The sequence below is a fragment of the Antedon bifida genome, chromosome 4 (assembly GCF_963402885.1).
Source record: "Antedon bifida chromosome 4, ecAntBifi1.1, whole genome shotgun sequence".
NCBI classification, from domain to species: Eukaryota; Metazoa; Echinodermata; class Crinoidea; order Comatulida; family Antedonidae; genus Antedon; species Antedon bifida.
In genome coordinates, this window is record NC_136229.1 from 5,735,252 (window position 1) to 5,760,811 (window position 25,560).

The 25,560-nt window shown below is 32.9% G+C and overlaps 1 protein-coding gene across 3 annotated transcripts in view; it reads left to right on the top strand.

Annotated features, from left to right (window-relative positions):
- The window catches only part of LOC144841592 (uncharacterized), a 119,053-nt gene extending 100,780 nt beyond the window's left edge, over positions 1-18,273 (top strand). The window contains exons 2-15 of one of the 3 annotated variants that reach the window (XM_078698026.1): positions 9,195-9,218; positions 10,590-10,706; positions 11,591-11,838; positions 12,154-12,356; positions 13,033-13,172; positions 13,530-13,792; positions 14,053-14,208; positions 14,550-14,590; positions 14,976-15,103; positions 15,513-15,786; positions 16,100-16,311; positions 16,618-17,039; positions 17,353-17,458; positions 17,809-18,273. In XM_078698026.1, coding sequence (XP_078554152.1) covers positions 10,599-10,706; positions 11,591-11,838; positions 12,154-12,356; positions 13,033-13,172; positions 13,530-13,792; positions 14,053-14,208; positions 14,550-14,590; positions 14,976-15,103; positions 15,513-15,786; positions 16,100-16,311; positions 16,618-17,039; positions 17,353-17,458; positions 17,809-18,000 — 2,493 coding nt within the window. In that variant the 5' untranslated portion in view covers positions 9,195-9,218; positions 10,590-10,598 and the 3' untranslated portion in view covers positions 18,001-18,273. Of the gene's footprint in view, positions 1-9,138; positions 9,219-10,589; positions 10,707-11,590; positions 11,839-12,153; positions 12,357-13,032; positions 13,173-13,529; positions 13,793-14,052; positions 14,209-14,549; positions 14,591-14,975; positions 15,104-15,512; positions 15,787-16,099; positions 16,312-16,617; positions 17,040-17,352; positions 17,459-17,808 lie in introns of those variants that run through there. The other 2 variants (XM_078698025.1, XM_078698027.1) reach the window with 2 other exon arrangements.
- Positions 18,274-25,560: the final 7,287 nt, after the last annotated feature.

The following is a 25,560-nucleotide window of genomic DNA, read 5'->3' on the forward strand; positions in this document are numbered from 1 at the left end:
GATTATTTATTTAAAAAATAGACGAAGGCAGAATCCCAAGAAGATGAAAATCTTGTGGCGGGATTGCCTTGACAAATTAATAATATAAAAAATATTTTTTAAAAAGAACAATAAAATATTTTTTTTAAATAGAGATTATACCAGTAGATAAAAGTTCACAAAATAAAGCAAAATGATGAACAAATAAATGTACAAATGCTGATCAAAGTTAACGGATAAAAAAATTCAAATAAGAATAAATGTAACTAGTATTGTTCAATCATTGCCATATTTGGAATGATTCATTGTGATGTAATATTAACTTTTTGAACAAAATTATAACAATTTCTTCTTACAAATGAGATAAAATTAGAACGTATTGTCTGTGTCTGGATTTTAATTTATTCAAATATTAAATTTCCGATTGAGAACGTTTTCCTTTTTTTTCATTGATTCATTACAAATTGAAAAATATAGAATATTCTTGCATTTATATAGACAATAGACAATATTACTACGTTCGATAATAATTAATAAAACATAGTATGTGTGGAAGGAAACCTGTACTTCTATTTCTAGAATATTCTTGCATTCATATAGATAGATACTGTATTGCTTATATATGCCTAAATCCAAAGGCAAATTAGTGAGGAAAAAAATTACAATAATGTGGGTATACACTACTTTTAATGTAACAATAAATATCATATAAATTAAAAATACAATCTATAGATATTTGTTCTATTTTTAGACATATTTTTCGAGAGGTAGATTTGGCGGGAAGTTTGGGAATTATTGTGACGTAAATATACAGACGACGGTTTCATTTATATTTATCCATCAATGTCAAAACTTTCCAGTGGATGACGCGTTTCCGGTAGCTGACAGAACAGTGACGTAGGAAATAATGCTATGTTGGGTTTTTCAACGCATCAAAGTAAACCGTCACAATGTTTGTTGTCTAACAACTGATCCCATTGGTATAATACTGGTAGCGGATTTAATGGTTTAGAAGCGTATAGGGCCTAGTAGATAAATATAGGTACCACCTCTGGGAGCATCCTTCGCCAAGCGGTCAACGATGCACGATTTATTTTTTCAATAGAGATGCTTTCACTTGAAGATTATCAAACGATTGCCATCCAGCTAGCTTTAGGCCTACAGTATGCCACAAGCCGTTATAACATTTAGATTAATTTCATCTGGGCTTTTCTGCTAAAGCTCTGTCTACACTATCAAACTAGTTTGACAAAAATGTACGCGTACGTACGTGATTTGTTGTTGTTTGTACGTACGCGTCATGACGTTTGCTCCCAAACCCTTCCCATCATGCATTGTGCAATGACGATCCCCGCGAAATTTGCGATAAACCTCATATATGGTATAGTGATATGCCCAAAGATGGTAGTGATACCATCATGTCCATATGAACACATCACATTTTTCTTGTCACATAAAGTTTGATAGTGTGTAGACTAAGACATTTTTTCTACGCCAATTTATACCACCCGATTTTAGTGTGACGCAATTGTTTTAGTTAGTGCTTTACATCCCGTTGCTCAACTCTGCCACTCGATGCTATAAGTTCCACCGGGAAAACTTATAGTTTTGCACTGCATAAATAATATAAATGTCAGGTTCTATATTTTTTCTACAACAAATTAAATAAGTATTTAGGAAATTCTGTACGTTTCCGATTGTAGATCGAAGAGTTGTTCGATAAATTTAAGATATGTGAAGTAGAATCGAGACAGGTCGCGTACATATCACCTAATCCGCCCGAAATCCTCAGTTCCTCTGACTAGTGACCCAGTTCAATAAGGTAAACAACATCGCCCGTTCTAACTTTATATTTTATTAATAACACAAATAATATAGTAAATAGTGTTTTCAATCATTTTGTATTTTGTTTACCTGAGGTTAGATAATTTCAATGTCTCGAGTATTTCTCGAGTAGGCCTTTTACTCGCGAGGATAATGGTAAAGTATATCAGTAATAATATGCCTAGTACAAATACTGAATATTGTATAACTATACTATTTGATACAAAAAAAAAGTAAAATACAGTAGTTGTTATCATGCAGCAGTCTCCACCAATAACAAATATGCTAACAATCATTTTGTATTTTGTTCACCTCAGGTTGGATAATTTCAGTTTCTCGAGTATCTGTCGAGTCTGCCTATTACTCGCGAGGACAATGGTAAAGTATATCAGTAATACTAAGCCTAGTACAAATATTGAATTTAAATATTGTATAACTATGCTATTTGATTCTATTTATCAAATCACGAATAAGCAACTTTGTGATTCATCAGTAAATTGTGAGTAAACATAACCACATCTCTATAGAATCCGTAGGCCTATGTATGGGCAATAAACAACTAACCTTTAAGCCGTTGTTATATTGTGGAAATGTATATCAAAATTACTCGTTAAATCCATACACGCCCATGTTATAAATCAACCAACTCAGTGGCATATTCAGCCAGGAGAAAAGGAGCAGCTTTCCCCTTCAGCAGGACACCAATATTGTCTAATCCATCCTATAACTCTCGGCCTAAGTGGCTGAAATCCCCACCTACTCCTGAAAAATGCAAGAAAACATTTTTAATAATCTCTCGGACCCGACACGGCCTTCGTAATGTCATATTTCTTATATTAAATTTTATGTCCCTAAAGATTTAAAATTTCAATATATTAATGCAATCTGTATTATTAATTTACAGTTTTATCAAGTGACACTATCATTAGTCGTCAATTTTATAAATTTGAATTGTTTAATCCTATAATGTGAAAATTACTGCATATAGATTAGTATAATCCAGTGTTATATATTCATTTCGGATAAACGTGACAATTCAAAGGTTGTCGTCCCCAATGTCACCTAATAACAGCCATCTCATTACCATATTATAAAATCAAAAGAAAATTCGGACAGGTGATTTTTTTTTAATTGTCCTTGCCGCAAAAGTAGAGTAGTTACATAAATAACTTTTATTTACGTTTTTCAACATTTAGTATTTTGATATTTAGATGTATAGGCATATAACAGCCTCAATAATTATAGTGTGCACATTTTTTTTTTATGTTGGTTACTTATTTAAAACAAACATAATTTGAGGGTAAACAACAATAAAAATTATTGTATAAAAAATACATAATTGTATTGCAAAATGCATTGAAATTTAGAAAAAAAAACAATACATTATAAGAAATAAAATTCTTATATCAAGTAAATTTGTCAAAATAAAAATATATATATTATTAGGCCTATATGGCAAAATACATACTATACTACTACGTGTTTCTACAAGGTAAGTTACCTTTTTCAATTTCTTTCAATAATTAAAAAAATTGTTTGCCTACTTCATTGACTTGTTGAACTTACGACATTATTATTAATAAAGAATGCAACACACAAGGCGTTTGAATATTGCGGTCGGATTGTTTGTAATCTAACTAAATCGAAACTTTCTAATCGTGGAAATGAATGTATATTGTGATCTTTTTTTTCTTAAACTTTGAGGACATCGTTTAAAATGACTGTCCAATGCACTCGTGTATTAAACGTCTATGGAACATTATATTTCTTAAGCTCTGCCTACAATATCAAACTAGTTTGACAAAAAGTGTGATGTACCCAAATAGGGTAGTGGTATGCACAAATATGGTAGTGATATGACATCATCGTGTCCATATATGGGCACATTACATTTATTTTGTAAAGTTTGATAGTGTAGACAGAGCTTTAAGACAATAATGAAATGGGTGTCTCCTATTGGAAAGGTGATGACACTAGACAAGAAGGCGAAGGTCGTATTGGTAGATAACGTCACAATATAGACAAAGGAAATCCTGGGCTATATAATGAAAAAAAGGTTTACTATAATAATCCGTTTTTGATACTAACAAGTTAGTGTTTACCGACTAACCGACAGACATAGGGAGCTGTAAAGATTCGCGTTGCACGCACGCGACTAAAAACATCGAAAATGGCGCGCGTTTGATAAACAAAATTAATGTATGAATTGATTGACATCTATTAATTAGGACAGACAGGCTTTCAACGACGCTATTGCATCTTTTAAATGTTTTAGTCGCGTGGACGCGACTCAATAGGTCACTATATGTCGGTCGGTCGGTCTGTCTGTCTGTCGGTCTGTCTGTCGGTCCGGTATCACTATGCGTTTTATCGCTTTTCTGTACTTTTTGAACTGTTTTGATGTACAGAAAAGTTTTAAAGTACATTACTTTTTGAAAGTTCATTTCGACTTATGGCTGTTGGCCTTGTTAAGCTTATCGTGCAATAGAACCATTTAATGGAAACATTTAAAACTAGTACTAAAAAGCACGTGATACGAAATAAACCAATCAAATAATTAGATAATCTCAGGTGTGACACGATGCGCCCATGCTTAAATTGCATACTTTAAGCATTGAGAATTAAGTCAGTTAATTTAAAAAAGCATCTTATTAGACCTATTCTTTTCTTTAAAGATATAATGTATGTCTGCATCACGCTAGAAATCCTAGTTTACCCCGCCGGTTTTCTAGTAGGCGAATTTCTTCGCACGAATCGAAAGCATTGATTAATGCGCATGAGTGTTGTTAATTTTATCTACTTTTTGTGACGTGAAAAAATGCGCAGCCAATCAGAAACCAATAAATGTTCGATTCGCGCGAAATAATCTCTAATGGAAAACAGGCTTAAATTTATTTTTTATTTTTATTTATTCGTTTAGCATCCATTCAAAAATACATTTAAAATACATAACACAGAAAAAATAAATAAACAAATGGGATTTAAAAACCAAAGTAAATGGATGCAAGGACGACCGATAAAATCGACGAGTCAATACTTCCAATGGGGTCCATTGCAAGAAGAAAACGGAGATGTGGAAGTGAATAAGTAAAAAGTAAGCATAATAACAATCATTATAATGTATGTTGAACTAATGTCGATTTTCATTAGCTCTATCACTCAGTCACATTACACTTATCCTATGTTAAAGGTTTTTAATTAATGATATTAACCAAATTTAAACTAGGATTTTAAAGTCAATCTGCACAATCATTCCTCATTTATTCGAACATATTTTTTCATTGAAAATACTGTTTAGTAGACTCATGGGATATAGCTACGTAAAACATTGTTTTGACATTAAAATTATTATTTGATAGGTCTACCTACAAAACAGGATTTTGTTTAATGTGAATTAAACTACATAATGTTTTATATACATAGTATTACACAATTATCCCTGTCTGGATAAAAATTCAATTCAATTCACTCTTTTATTTCGGAATTTCTGGTCCATGGAAAATACTATAATTACGTCTAATTAGCTTACCCCTTCCCCCTCCCCACCCAAAAAAAATGAAAAGAAAAAAAGGTGAGTGGCAAAGTAGAATGGACACTCTCTCATCTCAGGATGGTATTCCATCCTTGACATTATCTGCATTGAGACTAATACATGTTTACTTGTATTAAGTCTACACATCAGGCCATGTATCAATTTTCTTTAAAAAAAAAAAAAATCATAAAAAGAAGGAATTCAACATATTTTGTAAACATGAAGCTGGCGCTATAATTCTACATATGTATTTGATTTGATTTTGTACCGTAACCATCAATTCATAATTTAAACGACAAATGAAAAATAATTAATATAATGTAAAACGTTTTAAAATATAATACTGTATAGAGATAGATAATTGCAAGGGGATGGAGGAGTCGAAAACTTTAAAGTCTTCAAATGAACACCCTTGTATACACTGGACCTAAACTCTGGAATTCTCTCCCTTTACCTCTTAAAAAAATCGTATAACTGTGCTTTATTTAAACGTCAATTTAAACTATTATTGGTTGAAGGTTCTTTGTAAATTCTTTTATTATTTACATATTTGGATATTTCTTAAATAATTTATATAATCTATTTTTACTTGTTTTCTAGTTTTAAACATGTTAAACTTATGTGTTAGAGAAAAGATATTAATTAAATTATTGCAAAAGATAGAACATCAGATTAAGTTCAGCCCTTCATTTTAGTCCCTGCCCCTCCTAATTGAAAATATTGGATACGCCACTAGATGAAATCATTCTGTCTACACTATTAAACTTTAAGCGACAAAAAATGTAATGTGCCCATTATACGGACACGGTAATGTTAAAATATTACTACCATATTTGGGCACATCACATTTTTTTTTTGTCAAACTAGTTTGATAGTGTAGACAGAGCCTAAAAATGAAAAAGACTAAATGCACAACAGAGACGAGTCTCAATTAAGTTAGACTCGAAGTACAACTTGTAATTGCCTTCATACGGATCAGTTTCTAATTGATTTAATGTTCTAACGTATGTCTTTAATGTCACTCAACATTGTACAATAATTGATTCACGAGAAATTGAGTACTTTCGTTATTACATCAATTTTATTTAAAATGAACCGTCTGGAAGGATATGCGATTCTGATCCTATGGGAAAGTCTAGTTAAATGGGAAGTAAGTGGAAGTAAGCCGGTGCGTAAGCCGGTGCATCTCACCGTGTCTATGCCTACGGTGAATCTACATTAAGGGTTGTGTACTGGGTGCTGTGCTTCGCAGTGCTGATGGATAATCTATGGTCTCGGTACTTGGCAGTAACGACAGACCTTGGGGCGCAGGAAGACTACAGGCTCAGAAGATCGTCGTGATGATCTGTAGCAGACGAGGGATGAATGTGAGACAACGTCTGCAAGTAAACTGTCGTGACATTCATTTCTTAATAGGTCACATTAAGTCCGATCTAGTTTACTATATAGTTTTGTAGAAACAAAAAAATACATTTCCATATTGACAGCGGCGCTTAATCGACTAGACTACAATGTAATTGCAATGCTTGTTGGACAGTAAAGTTACAGAGCGGCAGTAATTCGTCTAAACGGTAAATATTTGACAGCGGCGTTTATTCGACTTGCGGTACTTCTTCGACTGTATCAGTATTGGTCAATCCAAGTCTTTTGGTTATCCTTTCCCATGTGTATTTATATTATTGCATATCAACTTACTTCAAGGGTATACATCTTAACATTTACCGCATACAATGGGTGTTTGGTTTTGAAGTAGGCCTAATATTTAAAAGATTTTATCACGACCACAACAAATATAAATCCCATAGTATCACGTTACTTATGTACCGTATGTGGAAAACATAAATAGTTGTAATCCAAACAACAATATAAATAATTGTAATTCTTTAAGTAAGAATTTAGACACGTAAAATGAAATAAAGCTGTTTTTTGAATAACTTGAATAAAACCAAGAATTTAATTTGATAAAATGTATCGCACCGAATGAATACGCGTGAAACATTAAGCTCTGTCTACACTATCAAGCTTTATGTGACAACAAAATGTGTTGTGTCCATATATGGACATGATGATGTCATATCACTACCATATTTGGTAATACCACTACCATATTTGGGCACATCACATCATTTGTATGTATATAGTGTAGATAGAGCTTTAAATAGGAGAGTCATGTGTCATTTGATTAATACATCAAGTTTAGGCTAATCATACCATTAATATTCATTAACAAATGTATTTATAGGCTTATCAAAAAGATTACTTGTTAATATTTTCATCAGACGTGGGACGTATATACATTATGAGCAATAAAACTGAATCCAATTTAATTTAAGTGTTAAAGTATGTTGGGAGTGTATTTACCCCATAATTAAATCTGAAAGATTTGATTGATTAAACCTTCGACTTTAATTAACATTATTTTCCCCACGCGCATTGCACAAACATGACGTGTAGGCCTACCTAAGCTCCGCTTTTTTTCTTTTCTTTTTTTTTGCAAATAAATGCCATGCGTAACAACATTTCTGAAACTTAAATTCTTAACCCAGACACCACGGGAACTAAAAATTACGTCATGAATGTTTGGAAGAGATAAAAGAAAAAATATAATTACTGATTGATTGATCACTTTATTTGAGAATATATATTCAATATATACAAAAAAACAATACAAAACGGAACATCACACTAAAATAGAATTTTCTCCCATTTAGTGAAGAGATTTGAAGATCGTAACAGATAGTTCGTAGTACACCTAACAAGATCATTTTCAATTATTCAAAACTCTTATTCTAAAACCATAGACGCACTTGCGTAAATGCTCGTACAAAGAGGGATTTCTCCTCGTGGCAAACTTACTTACAAGCAATACAGTGATTAGGTGAGCCTAGCAAACATTCTCAATGAGTGGTTATAGCACACCTCCAGAGATGTAATAGTTTTTACAGTGTGGTTACACCATAACATACAATTAGTACAAAAAGACCTGAACACATTATATTTTACCTTTTGCCTGATTACATTACTATCAAGGCAACTATTTGTTTGTTCTATTAATCGAGAAAATGAGAGTTCATTTAGACACTGATGGCAAACTGTTAATGTTCATGCATGATTACGTTGGTCATCGTGTTTTTTATACTTTTGTTGTTAATTAATGACTGGCTAGTTGATATTATAAATTATTATCCTTGTTTAAAGTCTCTTGGGTAAAACATTGTATTATTTTTAATTCAGAGAAAATGCCGTTTAAACTCACGATTTACTTTTCATTGCCAAAAAAACAATTTAATTTTAAAATTATTTCAAGACCGATGAAATGTAGATACGCAGTTGTGTGGTTGCTATTCGCTATTGGATTAATACGTAAAGTAAACTAACTGCGTACTGAATCGACCGTTCAATAGGATCTTCACAATCTCATGTTATCCAGACCTACCTAACGGAAATCATTGTCCAGACTTTATCCAAAGGCAACCGGTAAACTTACTAAAACTGCCAAACTCTTAATCTTAACAGAGCCCACTTACATGGAATTAAAAAGACGTTATACAAACAGTATCAACAAAAAAGAGATCGGTTATTATTTCGTCACGCTGAAATCACAGACTTTAATGATTGGCCGATTTACCTACGGATTAACAGAATATACATCCGCTGTTCTGCTTTGTGCATGAGTCCTTACCCCTTTGGGGAATCGGTCGCTTCGACGCAATGATACTCGTCTCGACATTGACTAGTAAACTTTGACCCAGTTTGGACTTAGGCCAAGCCCAGAAAACGTGTGTGACTCTTATATAAAAGAACGGACTTTACAAAGTTTTAGTTAGTATCAACTGATTTCCACCAACATACTTTGATAACATTGGGATAATTGCATTGTTTGGTAAGTTTTTTTATATTTTTTTCTATTCAACCTTATTTATAGAGGGTGACCCTAAACAGCATATGCTGATAATCAAGGGGCCCTCTGATGAGTTGGACACTCACTCGCAAAGTAGTATATTGTTTACTTTTAAACGACTGTATTTAATAATTTATTTTATCGTATCTTTATTTAAATACAAATTAATGTAATTCTATCAATTGGGATTAGCAAATTAAAAGAAGAAATTTGTCGAAACATTTTTTTGTAGCTCATTGATGTATTTTCCTCCAAAAAAACATGAAAATGAAGATTAATAAATTCGGACTTTAAATATGCCATTTTGCGGTTTTTAATAAAGTTATTCACTTCTGTAAGAAAAAACCATTGTCTGACAATTTAAGTATTTTTAGCTTTAAATAATTTTGTTTTAGTCTTTTTTTTCGATCCACTTTTTGGTCAAAGTGGATGACTATTACGTGACATTAAAATGGCATATTCAACGAAAAATGTAAAACAAAAATATTTTTTAGGAGGACAATATATCTTTAAAGAAAACAAGAGGCCTAATTAAATCATAAATAATACTATAAAGCTCTGTCTACACTATCAAACTGTATATGACAAGAAATGCGATGTGCCCAAATATGGTAGTGATATGACATCGTCATGTCCATATATGTCACATTTTTTGTCACATAACGTTTATAGACAGAGCTTAACTTATTTAAATAATAAATTTCAATGTTTAGGCATTAATACTTCTTAAATATAATAATTATAAATCTCTAAATATTGTAAAAGTATAACAGATTATAAATCCAAGTAAAATAGTTATTATAATTGCAAATTACTGTATTACTAAATATAGGCATATACATTTTTCTATAATTATTAGGCCCTATTAAAGAAATTAAAATAAACATTTCTAAAATCTTCAACAAGATTGGGTCATGATATAGTTTTATCAGCATTCTTTACTTCCTAAAATATAATTTTACAGGCTTTCGGTAATTTGTTAGAACAAAATTAAACTTTCAGTTTCTTTGATAAAAATCTGGGTCAGAATTTAATTAAGCCTTATTCAAACGTCATTTGGACTATTTATTTTCTATCAATTATCTCTACAAGATTGGCTAAGCACTTAAATAATCTGATTGAGACCCAAATAAATCAGACCTAAATTGAGACATACTTTGCTTTAAAAAATTATGTTTGCAGTTATTTAAAGAGTAAACTACGGGAAAACCGTAAAATAACAATTACTTAGTTGTTTATTGTTTCAGAATGAAAGTTCATACGTACTGGTATAAAATATAAATGCTTAGGTATGTTGAAGTACTGTAAGTTTGTTTAACAAATATTTGTTATTGTTTGTTGTTTTACCTATAGCAGATTGGAATGTTACGCCTTACTATTTTCACTGCCGTTTTGGCATTACTTATAACGATAGAAGCCAAGCATTTTCGAGGTGGTTCTTTTAGTTGGAAACCAAGAGCTGGTGGAAAGGTAAGTAGCCTAAATTATGATTTTTACTTGATATTTCTGATAAAACAAGAGTTTATTACGATATCATGTATCTGTGATGGCGCTAGTTACAATCCGCTATGCGTGATTAATTGTAATGAATGACGTAAATCATAAACAGGCATAAATAGAGGGAGGAAGATTTGTATAAGTCAGATGTTGTAAATAAAGTACGAATGAGCTGACATTGTTGTTGTTACTTGTTGTCAGAAGATTATTGACACCGACGTTTTAATATCAGTGAACAATAAATCTCATGACGACTGAACACATTGAAACCATGTTAAGCACTATTGCGCCATTTCCCAATTGATAGTTAATTGAAACTGATAAAAGAAACCGATAAAATATTGAACAATATGGCCAGGATTTCTGGCTTCTGTGTTGCGTAATAACAGTTTGATAAATAGCTTTTGATTGGTGAATGGCTAGCCAATCATAGCTGGCAAAATATGCGGACAAACAATTAGACGACGTCATAAACTAATCACAATAAAGTTATTCTCGGCTTTGTATGTATGGTATTTACATATTACAAAGAGTTAAATGGATTCAATATTGTAATAAAAACGTAGTAAAAATAAATTTTAGTAAATAACGGAAATGTCAAAAACTCTATGACTTTGACATTTCGTTATTAAATATGGCACTTCTCACAATGTTCTAGTAAACCCAACAATAATGATATTTACATTCATACTTTATAAACTAATTTGAATTGTCATTTTTTTAATGTACCAATAATTTTAGAACTAATTTAGAATACTAGCTGTTACAGATATACAAAATATAATAATATTATGAAATGATGGGTAGATGTCTAGTAACACATTTAATAGCATAAATACATTTATTATCTTCTATAGGTTAAAATATCATGGAAAGTAAACTGGATGAGAAATTACGAAGGTATGCAAAAGTTTCTTTGTACGGACGAACGCCCTCACGTCGAGGGGGAAGGGCAGTTATTGTGTATGGAGTGCCAAAATAAATTGATATATGGAAAACAGGTAGATCTCAACTGTACTTCCTGGAGCGAGGAAGAAAATTGGACGAGTGGTATTGGATCATTTCTTTATACGCCAGAGCCTGGAATGGAACGATTCACATTGTCGTAAGTGAAACAAGTATAACCTAAGCTAGATTTGCCCCAAGTCGATGTTTGTCTGAAATACAAGCTCAAGTAGTATGAATACTATACGTATGAAACGCCATATATGCCAAACTATTTATCTTTTTACTAATATTAAGTCAAAACTCCGTCTGGAACCCAGACTAAACCTAAGCTAGTGATCTAGGGAATCGGGGCTCCACTCCAACCTTGGAACAACTTGGGACCATACAATGTTAACACCCAAGGAGGAATATTATTTGCATACACATTGCAATTAAATATTCCAGCAACAAATTTACATTGTTGTTTTTTCAGCTATCAGGAATCAGAACTTCCACATGAGTTCAATTTTAACAGTCAATGGATGTCCACTTTGAAGAACTATGGAGGAGCTGGTAACGCCTGGCGAATGGTCAGCGTGGTTGACTTGAGCATTCCAAACTCTTCCCCTAAAACTACTCATCCGGCTATGATCAGTGTTGTAAAAGAGTGTGGAGACGTTTCTATTTACGTTCCAGGTGAGTAAATAATTATGTTGGTTTCATTGTATTGAATAATAGAGACATTTTTATCGGAGAATTTTAGTCTGTTCTTTTTTTTTTTTGTCTTGTGTGGGTTCGTCCCACCTTTATTATCATACTTTGTTCTAAATATTATATTTTTAAAGCATTTTAAGCATTCTTCTTGTTTATATGTTACAACGTTATAATAATAATAATAATAATATTTATTCGGTCATCAATGTAAAAATAACGTTAAAAGTAGTTGTAATATAAACATTTGCCGTATATACATAACATGATTGATTTTGATGTTTTTAAAACCATATTTGCATTTTATTAATTTAAATATATAAAATAAGTAAAAAAATGGCAATAAAAAGACGATAAAAATTGATGAAAAACGTACTTTTGACAGTTGTCATTATTCTATAATGTTCGTGTTCATGTTCGTGTTTGGGTAGAGAGGCTATAAACTCAGGGCAGGAATATAAAATACCCTCCCTGTTCTAGCGTCCTGTAAAGTTTACTAGAATCTTGTCTGAAGAATATACACAGAGTTTATTTTGCTATCACTGCATTGTATTAAGGTTGGCAGATTGTTGCTGCCTATTGCTGCACAATATTATTTGTTTATAAGTTCCAATTTCTTGCTAATAATACATCTGCTATTTCTTTTACCAATTCTATTCAGTTTCTGACCAAGATGATGATAAAATCCGTTGTAGATGGTCAACTAAACCGGAAGAATGCCCGGATGTTGCATGCTCAAGAGGAAGGTGTGGAAGAAATAAGTTGTGTGGTGTTCCAGTGGAAAATTCGCTTCTAGAAGCAGTAAGTATAATACGTTCCATTTTAGTCGGTTTTTTGTTTGTTAAATAGATAGGACACTGCTAATTTTTCTAATACCAGTAGAACATCATCCGTAACAATAATGATCCACAATCTGTAGCGTTGTAACAGTATAAACAAAACCTAGATGTTCGTCTGCATATAATAGAAATGTGATCTTACATACTTTTCATTATTTGCAAAAAAATTATGTATTATTATTTATACAAAGAAAATTGTGTTGCTCTGAGACAGTACACAGCATACAGAAATACAGTGCAAATCCACGCATAAATAAATGCCTCATACTGCTGTAATATTATCATCTATATTATGAGTAATTGTTTTAATTTTGTTTAGAATCGATGTAGATACACATTCCCTGTAACTGAAATGGAAGCTGGTTGGTATGCTGTTCCCATCACAATTGAGGATTTTAGACCCGGTGTCACTGGTTCACTCGACAATGGGGCACTTTCAAGAGTTCCTTTGCAGTTTCTGCTCAGAGTTGAATCCAAAGGCGAATGCAGAGTGCTCGATTTTGGTGATGATCTCCAAAGATGCCATCTTCTGAGACCTAATGAACCTTGGAGTTACGAGATCAAAGCTTATAGCGAAGCTGAGTATGTATTGTTGTTTTAATAGTTTAGTAAATATGTAATCAGTAAAGTTTGATATAAAAAAAAGAGTCAAACGAAAACTAACGTAATTCTTCAAGTTACTATAGTTGTAACATGAAGAAAAGCAGTATACTTCAATTGACAAAAAGAAATTTATAAGAATTAGATTGAAATGAAAAGATTAGAAAGATATCCAAATTTACGAAAACGTGTTAATTATTTTGATGATGTGTTTATATTTTTGAATTTCACTGTTATTTTAGATTGAAAGTTCTTGTTATTGAACGTCCAAGCTCAGCATTCAAAATAGGAAAACTAACTAAACACGAAGACTATCAAAGCAGGACCGTAAGCTGGACACCAACAGAAAATGATCTCGGAAAACATTTTCTTCTATTTCATTCTGTCGATACTGATGGGTAAGTTTATTGTATTCTATTCAGTGATTTATAAAACAAGAAAGTAGAAACTGACTAGAGATGAAAGCTATCCACTATCGTCGACTCCAACAATAATACACAATTTCATAAGATAGTATATAAGAGACTTTATAGATATTCGAGTTATTTTATCTAAGTTCTGAATAGTTAGTTCATAAAAAGTAGTAGTAGTAGTAAAAACCTATTTATAACGCTGGTAATTAACAGCTGAAATTCAGGAGAATTTTTTTTTATGGATTATTGGAGTTTTGTTTCTTCTATCTGTATCTATATAATCATTCTTTAACCATGGAATGATTTACATTTTTTTATTTTTCCAGATTCTACAGTTCATACGAAACTTTGACACTTTTAGTGAAAAGTAAGTAAAATGGTTCCTTTATGATCCCCTCTTTATGTTCGTAGGCATTCTTAACTTGGCGTCTATTCTCATCCGGTTGTCGGTACTGTATCAAGATGTGTCTCCAGTATCATAGGAATATTATTGGTATTACAACACCACACTTTCAGATGTATTTTCTACTGTAGTATCAACCATAACCTAACCCTTAACCTTACATGATACATACACCATGTGATAAAAATTAGATTCTTTATTACCAAATATTCCAATGATACTGGAAAAACATTGTAGTATATGGAGGTACAACACTGATAATCGGATACCCACATCGTCTACTAAACATACAATGTGATTTACAACATATTTTCTACCTATTACAAAACGTGCTTTTCGTTTCTTGCAGATAAGTTTCCTCCAGGCTTCGGTGATCCACCAACGGGCCCAAATATCATCAAGGAGCAATCTTTCCCCACTCCAATGTCGACTGTTGAAGATCAAGATAAATATTTCAGCATCAAATTTGACTTGCCGGTAAGAATAACATATCATTCTAATCTGTTAATGATAACTTCATGTTTAAAAACACACTCTGATAAGATGTATCAAAATTATTCATCTTCTACGCTGTACTTCTTGTGCTTTTATTTTGTTTGATCCACCTCTAGTTTGGCGCGTATATCATCATCATCTCTAAGTATTTTTCTACATATGATAGTACAATATTTGAAACCCTGTTAAAGGATACCTTCGGGATCCAATACAGTGTCCCCTTTCTACGGTTTCCCCCCTAAATAGGGATTGGCCATAGAGTGTGAAAAAATAGTCTCTCGTTCAATTTATGGGAAAGTATTTCTTTAATAACCCCAAGATCTACTGTATTCAAACGGAATTCACTCTCTCTGTATAACGACATTTCACATTTTATTCAAAATTTCTTTAGTTTGTAAGACCTGAAAAACCAACATATATCAACATCAATAATCTTCGTGGTGAGGTGGTACTAAAGATCGACGTGTCAGATGAGAGTCAAGTCGAGGTAGACCCCAAAGACAACACAAGAATAAGGTTCCCTAATCCATACATGAAACTGAACCCAGGTGATATGTACACCATGGAACCAGAAGCTGGTATCAGTTTTGTAGAGTGCATAAACGCATGTGGCATGGAGTGCCCGCCTATCGTCACACCAAAAATGAAATGGTTGTTCAGAACCAGTAAGTATAACTAGTTGTATTAGAATTGGTAACAGAAAAATTATTGTTAAAAATTAGCCATGTTTGGCTAGCCATATAACGAGTTCTTTCTCGAAATCGTTCTTCAACTCAACTGTTGCTGAGTGAAATGAAGAGAGTAGGCCTAACACACAAGATGGCCAATACTATCTTAAGATTAAATATCCAATATCTGTCAAATTGGTAGTAGCTGTATCAGTCGTATTCCGTGTGATTTTCAAGCACACTTCCTGCATAATGGTAAGCAACGCAAACGTCTGTATACCTCTATTAGTCTATTGTTTTTCCTCGACAGTGACTATTCCTGTTCCATCGGTCGACTGTGGCCCATCGTCATTGATTGTATACATCCCAAAACTGTACGTGAACAATATGAACCCAAACTTATTACGGTTTATTGATGCTTGGGACAAGAAATGCAGAGCAACCAATCATAATGCAACTCATTACATCATGACTACTGATTTTGATGAATGTGGAACCAGAGCCAGAGAGTTGCCAGTGAAGGTATGTCCACGAGTTACTATATTGTTACATTAACGGATAATCTCTTTTGTATCACATGTGGTGCCTGTATCACGTAGGATTAGGGTTAAGTTGTAGTCTATGATACTAGGCGATACATGTGAAAACATGTGATGTTGTATTCCCCAAATATTCGTATGATACTGGAAAAGTACCGAGAATGGGTTGCAATACAAATGTATTGTAAGGTTTGTCAATCCTTTTATTTTAAATGATTAAAACTCCTCTTTTTTTGTAATTTATTCTCTATTCCATTGATCCTACAATCTGTGTAATTCTTTTTTCCAGTCACCAAAGCCAAAACGTCTTGTTTTCAAGAACAAGGTACGAGACGCACCAAAACCATATGGTGGAAAGAAATCACAAATTACAAGAGATCAGAGAAAAATCAGAATAAATGTAGAATGTGAAGTTAAGAATGGGCTAGGCTACTATGATGTCTCATTCACTCCAAACGACACACGGAAAGGCATCACCGTCACCGGCAAATCTGAATTAAAGGCCATGATGAAGTTGTACAAAGGTGACGACTACAGAAATGAGATTAACAAGAAGAAACTGCCATTGCCAGTAAAGATGAACAAGCGTCTTTACTTTAGTATTGAGGGTCTTAATAAGAACAAAGAGCTGCAGATTGATCACTGTGTCGCCGTACCAAGAAACAAGCCTCCGGGTTGCAAAGTGAATCCACATGTTTTGATTGAAGATGGGTACGTAACTAAAATATATTGTTATATCCATAGAAAGGTAATTACTGAACAAGATGCCAATTAAATGTGCAGAAGTTGCTATATCTCAATAGAGATAAAATAAAATAAGCAAAAAGCTAAATCAAAACGATAAAGTAAAACAGAAAAGAAGGTAAAGTTTTCGGAAAAAATCTAACAAAACAATCTATTCTAGGTAACTTAATATGTCAAGTGTGATGAATTAAATAATATAATAATGAAACCATGACATTATTACAGTTACAAAACGAGTACAGATTTCTAATCAATGTCATTTTTTTAAACGTCATAACAGATGCCCAGTCGACCGAACCTTGCAAATGGAAACCTCTTCTAGCCAGTCAGATAAAAAATTCTCCGTACGATCATTCGCATTTTTATATTACGGACTTTCAGAAGATGTAAGTATCATTCCATATAAGACAGAATAGCAGAATTATCATGCTAGAGAGTCTGATTATCTTTTAATAATTTGCACTATACGTAAAAACATATATATATCCCAGTCAGTTCTCCAAAAGTTGATTTTGTATTATGATGATTGGTCCGTAGGCCTATCACTCTATCTTTCACAGCAGACATGAAGCTATTTGGAAAGTCTGTGTCCAACATTGAGTTTAAATTGTTCATTAGAAAAGACCAGAGATACGAGGTTTATTAGCATTATTTTTGAGTGATTAAATGTTTCTTCTTGTTTTCTTTCCCTATTAAAATATACAGTGCACTAATTATGTTATTACCTTTTGTTTAGGTGTTCATAAGATGCAAAACGGTAGTCTGTGATCCTGGAAACGGCGGGTCAAAGTGTACAAAGCTCGCGTTAAAGCAATGCCCACAGTACGCTGATAGTCAGTCTATTCGTGGAAGGCGAGAGGTGGAAGAAGCGGGCTACGACATTACAGACGAGGTCGTTGATGTTATGATCGGCGTCGGCGAAGAGTAACGCTAGAAGAACTATATACGCTCTTAAGATCCGGCAGTGATCAAATAAGAATACGAATAATATAACTTCTCTCTACTTTACAAAACAATCTTCTAAAAGAGACAACAAAAAAGCAAGAATTGCCAATTGAAAGCAAAATAATGCAATACGTCTGGTGTATATATTATTTTGTTAATATTTATTATTAAACCACAATCGTCAACCAAAAATCAGGAGGTTGGCGAAAACATAAATTATTTACAACCACGGTTGACCCAGAACTACGAAATAAAAGTGTATTGCGAACGAAAATGTTTATTTGTTTCAACGTTGTGTTAATTATCTTATTGCTTATTTATTAATTAATTAAAATGTTAATTAATACAATCCCACCAGAATGTAGATAGTAGTTAGAATGTACAGTAGTTATGATATTTTATTTTTAGGATACGTATTAAAAAACAAAATAGGTCGAGAATATTGTCAAACAACAGCGCATGTAATGACATAATTATTTAAAATTATTGTTTGCGTACTCTAAAATATAGTCGTTTGACGATTTCTGGCGACGTCGGCCAGTATTTATTATAAGTGTTGTTTTTGTAATACGGTACTCAATAGAAGTATATAAGTATACACTATCAATGATATATAATGTTTATATTACATTGACGATATATACTAATCGATGGGCTAATGGGACAACTCAGTATTTTAGAAGGAATTGATTGATTTAAATATCTATTATATTTAATGTTATTTCAACCAAGTTTCTTCAAATGCGAACATTTGGTAAATGTAGTGTCATTTAGTTTTAATTGTAATTAATTTATGATATTTAAAATTTAAAGTTAAATTTTGGCTAAATATTATATGATTATGAACATCAATAAACATGCTTTTGAAAAATGTATTTTTTATAATTGTGATTATATAACACACCTAAATATATTCTTGTCATTTGATTGGACGATTGTGTGACACATGGTGTTTGATAGACGTATGTATACAATCAAATGATAATGTGTATTTTTCAGCTTTTTTGTACTTTATAAAATCTTCTGGCGTACGAAAAAAAGAAACGTTTTCTTTGGCTTTGGCATCTATAAATTTACTTAAAGGCAAAATTCGGTAAATCCTGCGTTACTTCTAGAATAATTGTTACTCGATGGTATATAAAGTTTGTTTATACTATCGGTACTGATTTTGACCACCTGATGTAACCCTGTTTACTAATTAAATGGAGTTTAAAACAAATTTAGTTTCAACGATCTGCCCAGTATAGGGTGTTTTCCGATCGTGGTATACACTGTTAATTGATGTAGATGCTGAAAAATACCCGCACACAATAATACGAGGATCTTCTTCTTCTGTTGTAATTGTTTGTACTAGCTAAAATCCGGTTTAACAGCTCGAGTACAACATAATATACATGAACATTTAACATAAATTTATAAAAATTAATTTTTTAATAGGAAGACTTTTATTCAAAGTGGTTGATTGGTGATAAACGGAACAATTTAATCTCTCTTCCAAGCTTAGGCCTATATCTTTTCCGTATGGTAATAAATCAGTTCGTAATACAGTATACTATGGAACGCCGTTTTCGATGTGTGAATGAAATGTATCGATGATTACATGACGGGATGAATGACATGTTTTAAATGTAATGGTTTTAATGAAATGTTCAGAAACTATTGGCGGCGTATGTCATTCACATACCGGTCAGAGTCATATAGTGAGTACGATATTTATTCCGTTCATGGAAAGCTTAGAGAGAGGCAAAACGACACGGAAGAGACTAAGAGATATACAGTATTGGTATATTAATTATTATCTTGAATGCTTGATATTATGTACATTTTGGTAAGCCTCATGCTTTTTTTAAGTTTTAGTAGTTAGCTAAAACCTAGTCCCCCCCCCCCCCCCCCTACTAGGCCTAGTATTAGGTCCGTGGCCCGTGTGTGTACTTTGTAGTACTTTGCATCTGGCCCGGGTAGGCCTACTACTAATTTTTATTTTATTTCGGTTTGTACTTTGTATGAGCTCCGCTAGATACGCTGTTTCATATCGGTTGCGTTTGATAGCGTTTTATTTTGGTCGCGCTAAATGTTATATACATTATGCATATATTTGTCTCCTATATACATAATTTGTGTTTTCATTTTTATTTTATATGTTTCAATGAAGTAACGTGCTTTTTGAAAATCTATTAAACAAATATTTCTTTTTATTTTGCAATTCTAAAAAGATTAGGTCCTACCACTGATTCAAAGTTTCGAAAATGTTGATTTAAATGAAATAAATAAAAATAATATAAAACTAGAAAGCCACTTCGAGAGTGCATACCTCCGCCTACTGTAAAATTCTCCTACATAAGATTTCTCCGGGAAAAATATATATATATATATGTGTGTCTTAATGCTGTTTGTGATTTAGGCAGATTAATGCTCTTATGAGAAAATCCTTTTTCATATATTTTGTAATTTTTTTACAAATTTATAATTTGTTTTAACTAAAGTTACTAATGTTTTGGTAAATTTTGATCAAAAATCAAACAAAATAACTGCAAAAGTGCCATGTTTTTCGACGTATTTCCCGCCATTTTTAAGTAAAAATAATTTGGAAAAAGGCTTTATCTGCAATTTGACACAGTCATCAATTATAGATTATAGATTATAGAAAAAAAAACTTTAAGAAAATAAAAGTCTTTGAGATGTGGTGCTATAAGAGAATGCTGAGAATCTTTTTATCAATTTTAAGAATGAAGTGACCTTTCAAGTTCAATATGCGTATCATAGAAAAAATACGTGAATGTAAAACGTACCAACTGTAAGAACATTTTGAAAAATAGTGCTGCTAGGTCCCCAGATATTATTGCAATTATACATTGATGTATGAAACGAAATTACAAGTCTACGGAGAACCAGCACACCAAGGTTGGGATGGAGCTAAAAACATTTAGAAAAATAGAGTTGCTAGGTCCCTGGAAATTATATTATACTTCGAAATATGAAACAAAATATATAAGTCTCCAGGACCAGCACTACCATTAGGGCTGAGCTGCTGCAAAAATTGAGGAAAATAGAACTGCTAGGTCCCTGGAAATTGCATATTATATTGATAAATAAAATGAAATTATAAGTCTACAGGACCAGCCCGCCATAGATTGTTAGGTGGAGCTAAGAAAATTGTGAAAAATAGAGCTAGGTCTGCAAAATGCAGTTTACATTAAAATATGAAACGAAATTATAGGTCTACAGGACCAGCCGACCATGGTTGGTATGGAACTAAGAACATTTTGAAAAATAGAATTGCAGGTCCCGGACTAATATTATACTTCGAAACATAAAACAAAATATATAAGTCACCAGAACCGTCCCTATACCATGGTTGGGACTGAGCTAAAAAAAAAAGAGAAAATGGACCTTTTAGGTCCCCAGAGGCAATGCACTGACTGTCTTCGAAATATGAAACAAAATGTATCCATGACTAGCTCTATAGTTGGGGCTGAGCTAAGAAAATTTTGAAAACTAGAGCTGCAGGTCTATAAAAAAAACCCTTATACTTAAAAAATATCAGACCTAGAGACCTAAAAACTTGGAACTTTTTGCCTTTTATTTGGAGGGGAAAGCGTAGACCATTTTCCGTCGGGCCATCTGGACTTTCGATGCACGATGAGAAGTTCATGACATACAGGACATTGGAAATGTAATAACGTAGCAATAATAAGATGTTGGCCGAACGAAAATGGGATGTTTTTAGTATAGTAATGTAGGCCTACATGGATACACAGTGCACGACGTAACGCGTCGGTAAACTTCTACAGTACAAATTCTGGTCCCTGGATGGAAAACCGCAATGGATTGGGCCCAATTTTAAACGATTCGTACAAAGGGACACCGCCAGACAAGTGCGTACCTAGTTAAAGTGTAATAGCCCTCGACGTTCTCACGATCAAAACGGAACGTCGCGATTTTCTAGGCGCTGAAGCTGCTGTACGAGTGAACGCGAATGATTTTTACTGTATTATTATTATATTCCTCGACGAAAAGTACTCGCGTTCCCCGACGGGTGGGGGGGGGGGGTGGCTAGGCTCCCCGACGAGGGGGATAGAGCGCTGCCCCGTAGCCCCCGCTGGCGCCACCACTGGGCAGGGGAAGACCAAGGAGATCGTGGATGAATGACATCAAAGAGCGGACTGGACTGAGAACATACGCTACGCTGCAAACGGATGGCAGAGGACAGTGACGATTGGAGGGTCATGATTGCCAACCTTCGGATCGAAGACGGCACAAGAATAATAATAAATGTTATTTAATATTATTTTGGTTAATGACTACGCTTTTCAAAATAAAGAAATAACAATTACTTAAATAAAAAAACGATCTCATCGCCGATATGATTACGAAGTGACCTCACGGTTTTACATGCAGTTATTTAGTAAATACGAAGACGCCATATTTTGACCATGGAAAAACGATCGTATACATATCGTATTTGTCTATGATTTTAGTGCGTGTTTTTTAAAAAGGGAAATCCCCGGTCAACAAAAACGCGTAGCAGTGTCATTTTTTAAGGCACACGTCTTTCTCCTAGACCTATACAATGAGAAATAAAACAAATTTAATTATATTAAGAATAAATATTCATCGACCAAATAAAAAATATCGGTATAAAGGTAAATAATTATCTAGATCCTAACATCATTTTATCGCGACCGATTTGCGATGGGGCGACTTTGTATTGGGTGGTCGACTCTGTGATGGAGCGCGACTTTGAGATTGGGCGCAATGTGGTATAATTGACAATATTCTTCTACTACTTCACTGGTTAGTAATATTAACAGAATTTTGTGAAACAATTGTAAAACATCAGTGACAGTCATACTATTTTCTGAAAATTAATATTTTTTTGAATAGTAAATGGTTTTAAACGTATAACATCATACTAATATCTGTTAAAACAATCATTTTATAATTAATCGAAAAAAAATACTGTTTAAAATCAAAGAATTATTAATGGAAATAATCCTATAATTCCAAACCCGTTAGTTTTTCTATCTTTGTATATTCCATAAATGTAACGAATATGACAGCAATAAACATGGAATCATGTATTAATTTATAAATACGAATAAAATACGAAATACATAATAAAGATTGCGCCAAACATACGCTTGCCATGTAGGCCTACTATATGTTTATTATTATTTATACATTTTTATAATTTGACTGTTTATAATAATTTTTTTTTTTAAAGCACATTCGTTGCAAGCTTAAAGATGTATTGTCCCTTTGTCAAATTCCAAAAAAATAAAAAATAAAAGATTTCGAAAAAAAGTGGGTCATTTTGAAGTATCATAATAGTTATTAACTTTCACCAAAAATTAGTCGAAAAAAAAATCATTTAACTGAAATACAGACGTTTTTTGGTTCAAAAAATAACTTTGACTTCCAGTCAAAGTTTTCAATCAAAACATACCTCATAATGCAACGCGCTTATTTGGCTACTCTGTATGCATACTCATAAAACTTCCTCGCGATCTGTGTGAAAACACCTTCTCAACCGTTAAGAGTTGTAAACAATCCTAATTAGCATCATGCATAATGTATACTCGTGGTTTGAAATCTTTGTTTACTTTCGCTCGCGACGATTTTCCAGACGAAATGTAATCAAATTAATTTAGCTTTTAATTACGTAAAATTGTTGTTTTTGACTCGAATTTTCGACTTAAAGTGAATAACTTTAATATTACTTTGATATGGCCAATTTAAATTTAGAATATTTTGACCTTCATTTTTTTGTGTTTCAAGGGACAATACATCTTTAAACCAGAAGCATAAGAATATGAAATACTGTATGATAGTTCACTTCAGTTTATTTTAAATAGGCCTAATTGTCCCAATTGACAAGTTTTATCTTTTCACAGGGTCAATGACATTAACTTCAAATATGACATTAAAGGATATTTTCTATGTTGTGATCATTGGTATCACAGGTAGGTTTACTGTACCTATAGTTCTTAATTCAAGTAATTCAAGTCACAATTATTATTGCTCTTACTATCATGACGTCATTTGATTGTTTAAAATGGTTATCCTATAGTTTTAGAATGAAAAATTGTCTAATTTATTTTGGAAAAGAAAAAGAAAATGTGTGTTTATATTTTTATCGTTCCTCGTTTATATCATCCTACAGTAGTGTAAATAGGCCTTGTCACACAGCCGCAACTACGGCTCTTTCGGACATGTAATTTCTGGTAACCACCGGTAAACAACGGTAAATAGCCACAACTGTACACATATAAATTTAAAAAGTAAATTTAATAATCTTTGACAAACAATTATTTCTCTTATAATCCAAACCCCCCCCCCCCCCACCCCACCAAAAAAAAAACACCCAAAAAACCCAACCAATTCTCAAACAATGATCGCCCTTTACAGTATCCCTATTCCCAAAATTACCAATCCTTCCAGACAAAATATCAACAATCTTCTTAGTGTCAAATAAATCACAGAAACACCCCCCACCCACTATTTATTTTATTTTATGTATCTCACTTTAATTCCTTTATGCTTCTCCTTTATCACCACAACAATTACTTTCTTCTCCACTGTACGTCTTAGTTTCTCATATCAATGTTCACATATCCCTTTCTGGCTTAACATAACATAGCCCTCCTTCTCTGTCTCCTCTCAATTTTCATCTCCCTCAAAATTCCCTCAATAATTATACACATACCACCACCTTATCCTTCTCCACCAATCAGCAACTCACACACTAACTTAACTCTTATACCTCTCCTCCAATCAGCAAACTCCACACAATCCTTCTCTGCAACACAAATACTCTGCTCCACTGGCTTCACACAATAGCTTCCTAAAACAAAAGAAAGGTTCAAATAGTGAAAACAAAGGGAAAGTAAGAATGAACTTGCAAAATATATACACAACTATGTCACTTGTGACAGGCCTTAATACTCTATTGTACAGTAACATTATTCATGTTTTTTTTTAATAGTTTGGTTAAACATATGTGTTGCTGTAACAGTGACTGTTGATGATGTAGATGTAGCTGAAGGATCTGAAGCAAGAATAACATGTAACATTGTACCAGCTAGCAGCAGTCCAAACGATCCTACTGTGATATGGAATAATGTTACAAATGGTGTAACTGATTTAATAGCACTTTATCAGAGTGGATCTGGAGAAGTAGAACTTGGATACATTGACAAATTTAGTGTTGAAAATGACATTACTCTTGTAATTAACAACACTGTTAGAAGTGACAGTGGCACATATCAATGTGATGTCACTTTAAGTGGAGACAGACCACCAAAGGATGATGATACATGCACCCTGTATGTTAATTGTAAGTACAGTAACCCCTCATGTGCGGTACAGAACTTGAGTCTCGTAATTCTCACAAAATTTAAGTTTTATTTTTAAAACTATGCTTGTTTCCCGATAGATCTGTCAAATTTCTGAAGAGGACTCCTAGTTTAAAATTTCTATTTAATAAATGATATTTAATCACTGCATAATTTAAACGATTTGTCAAAATAATGAGGTACTGCTG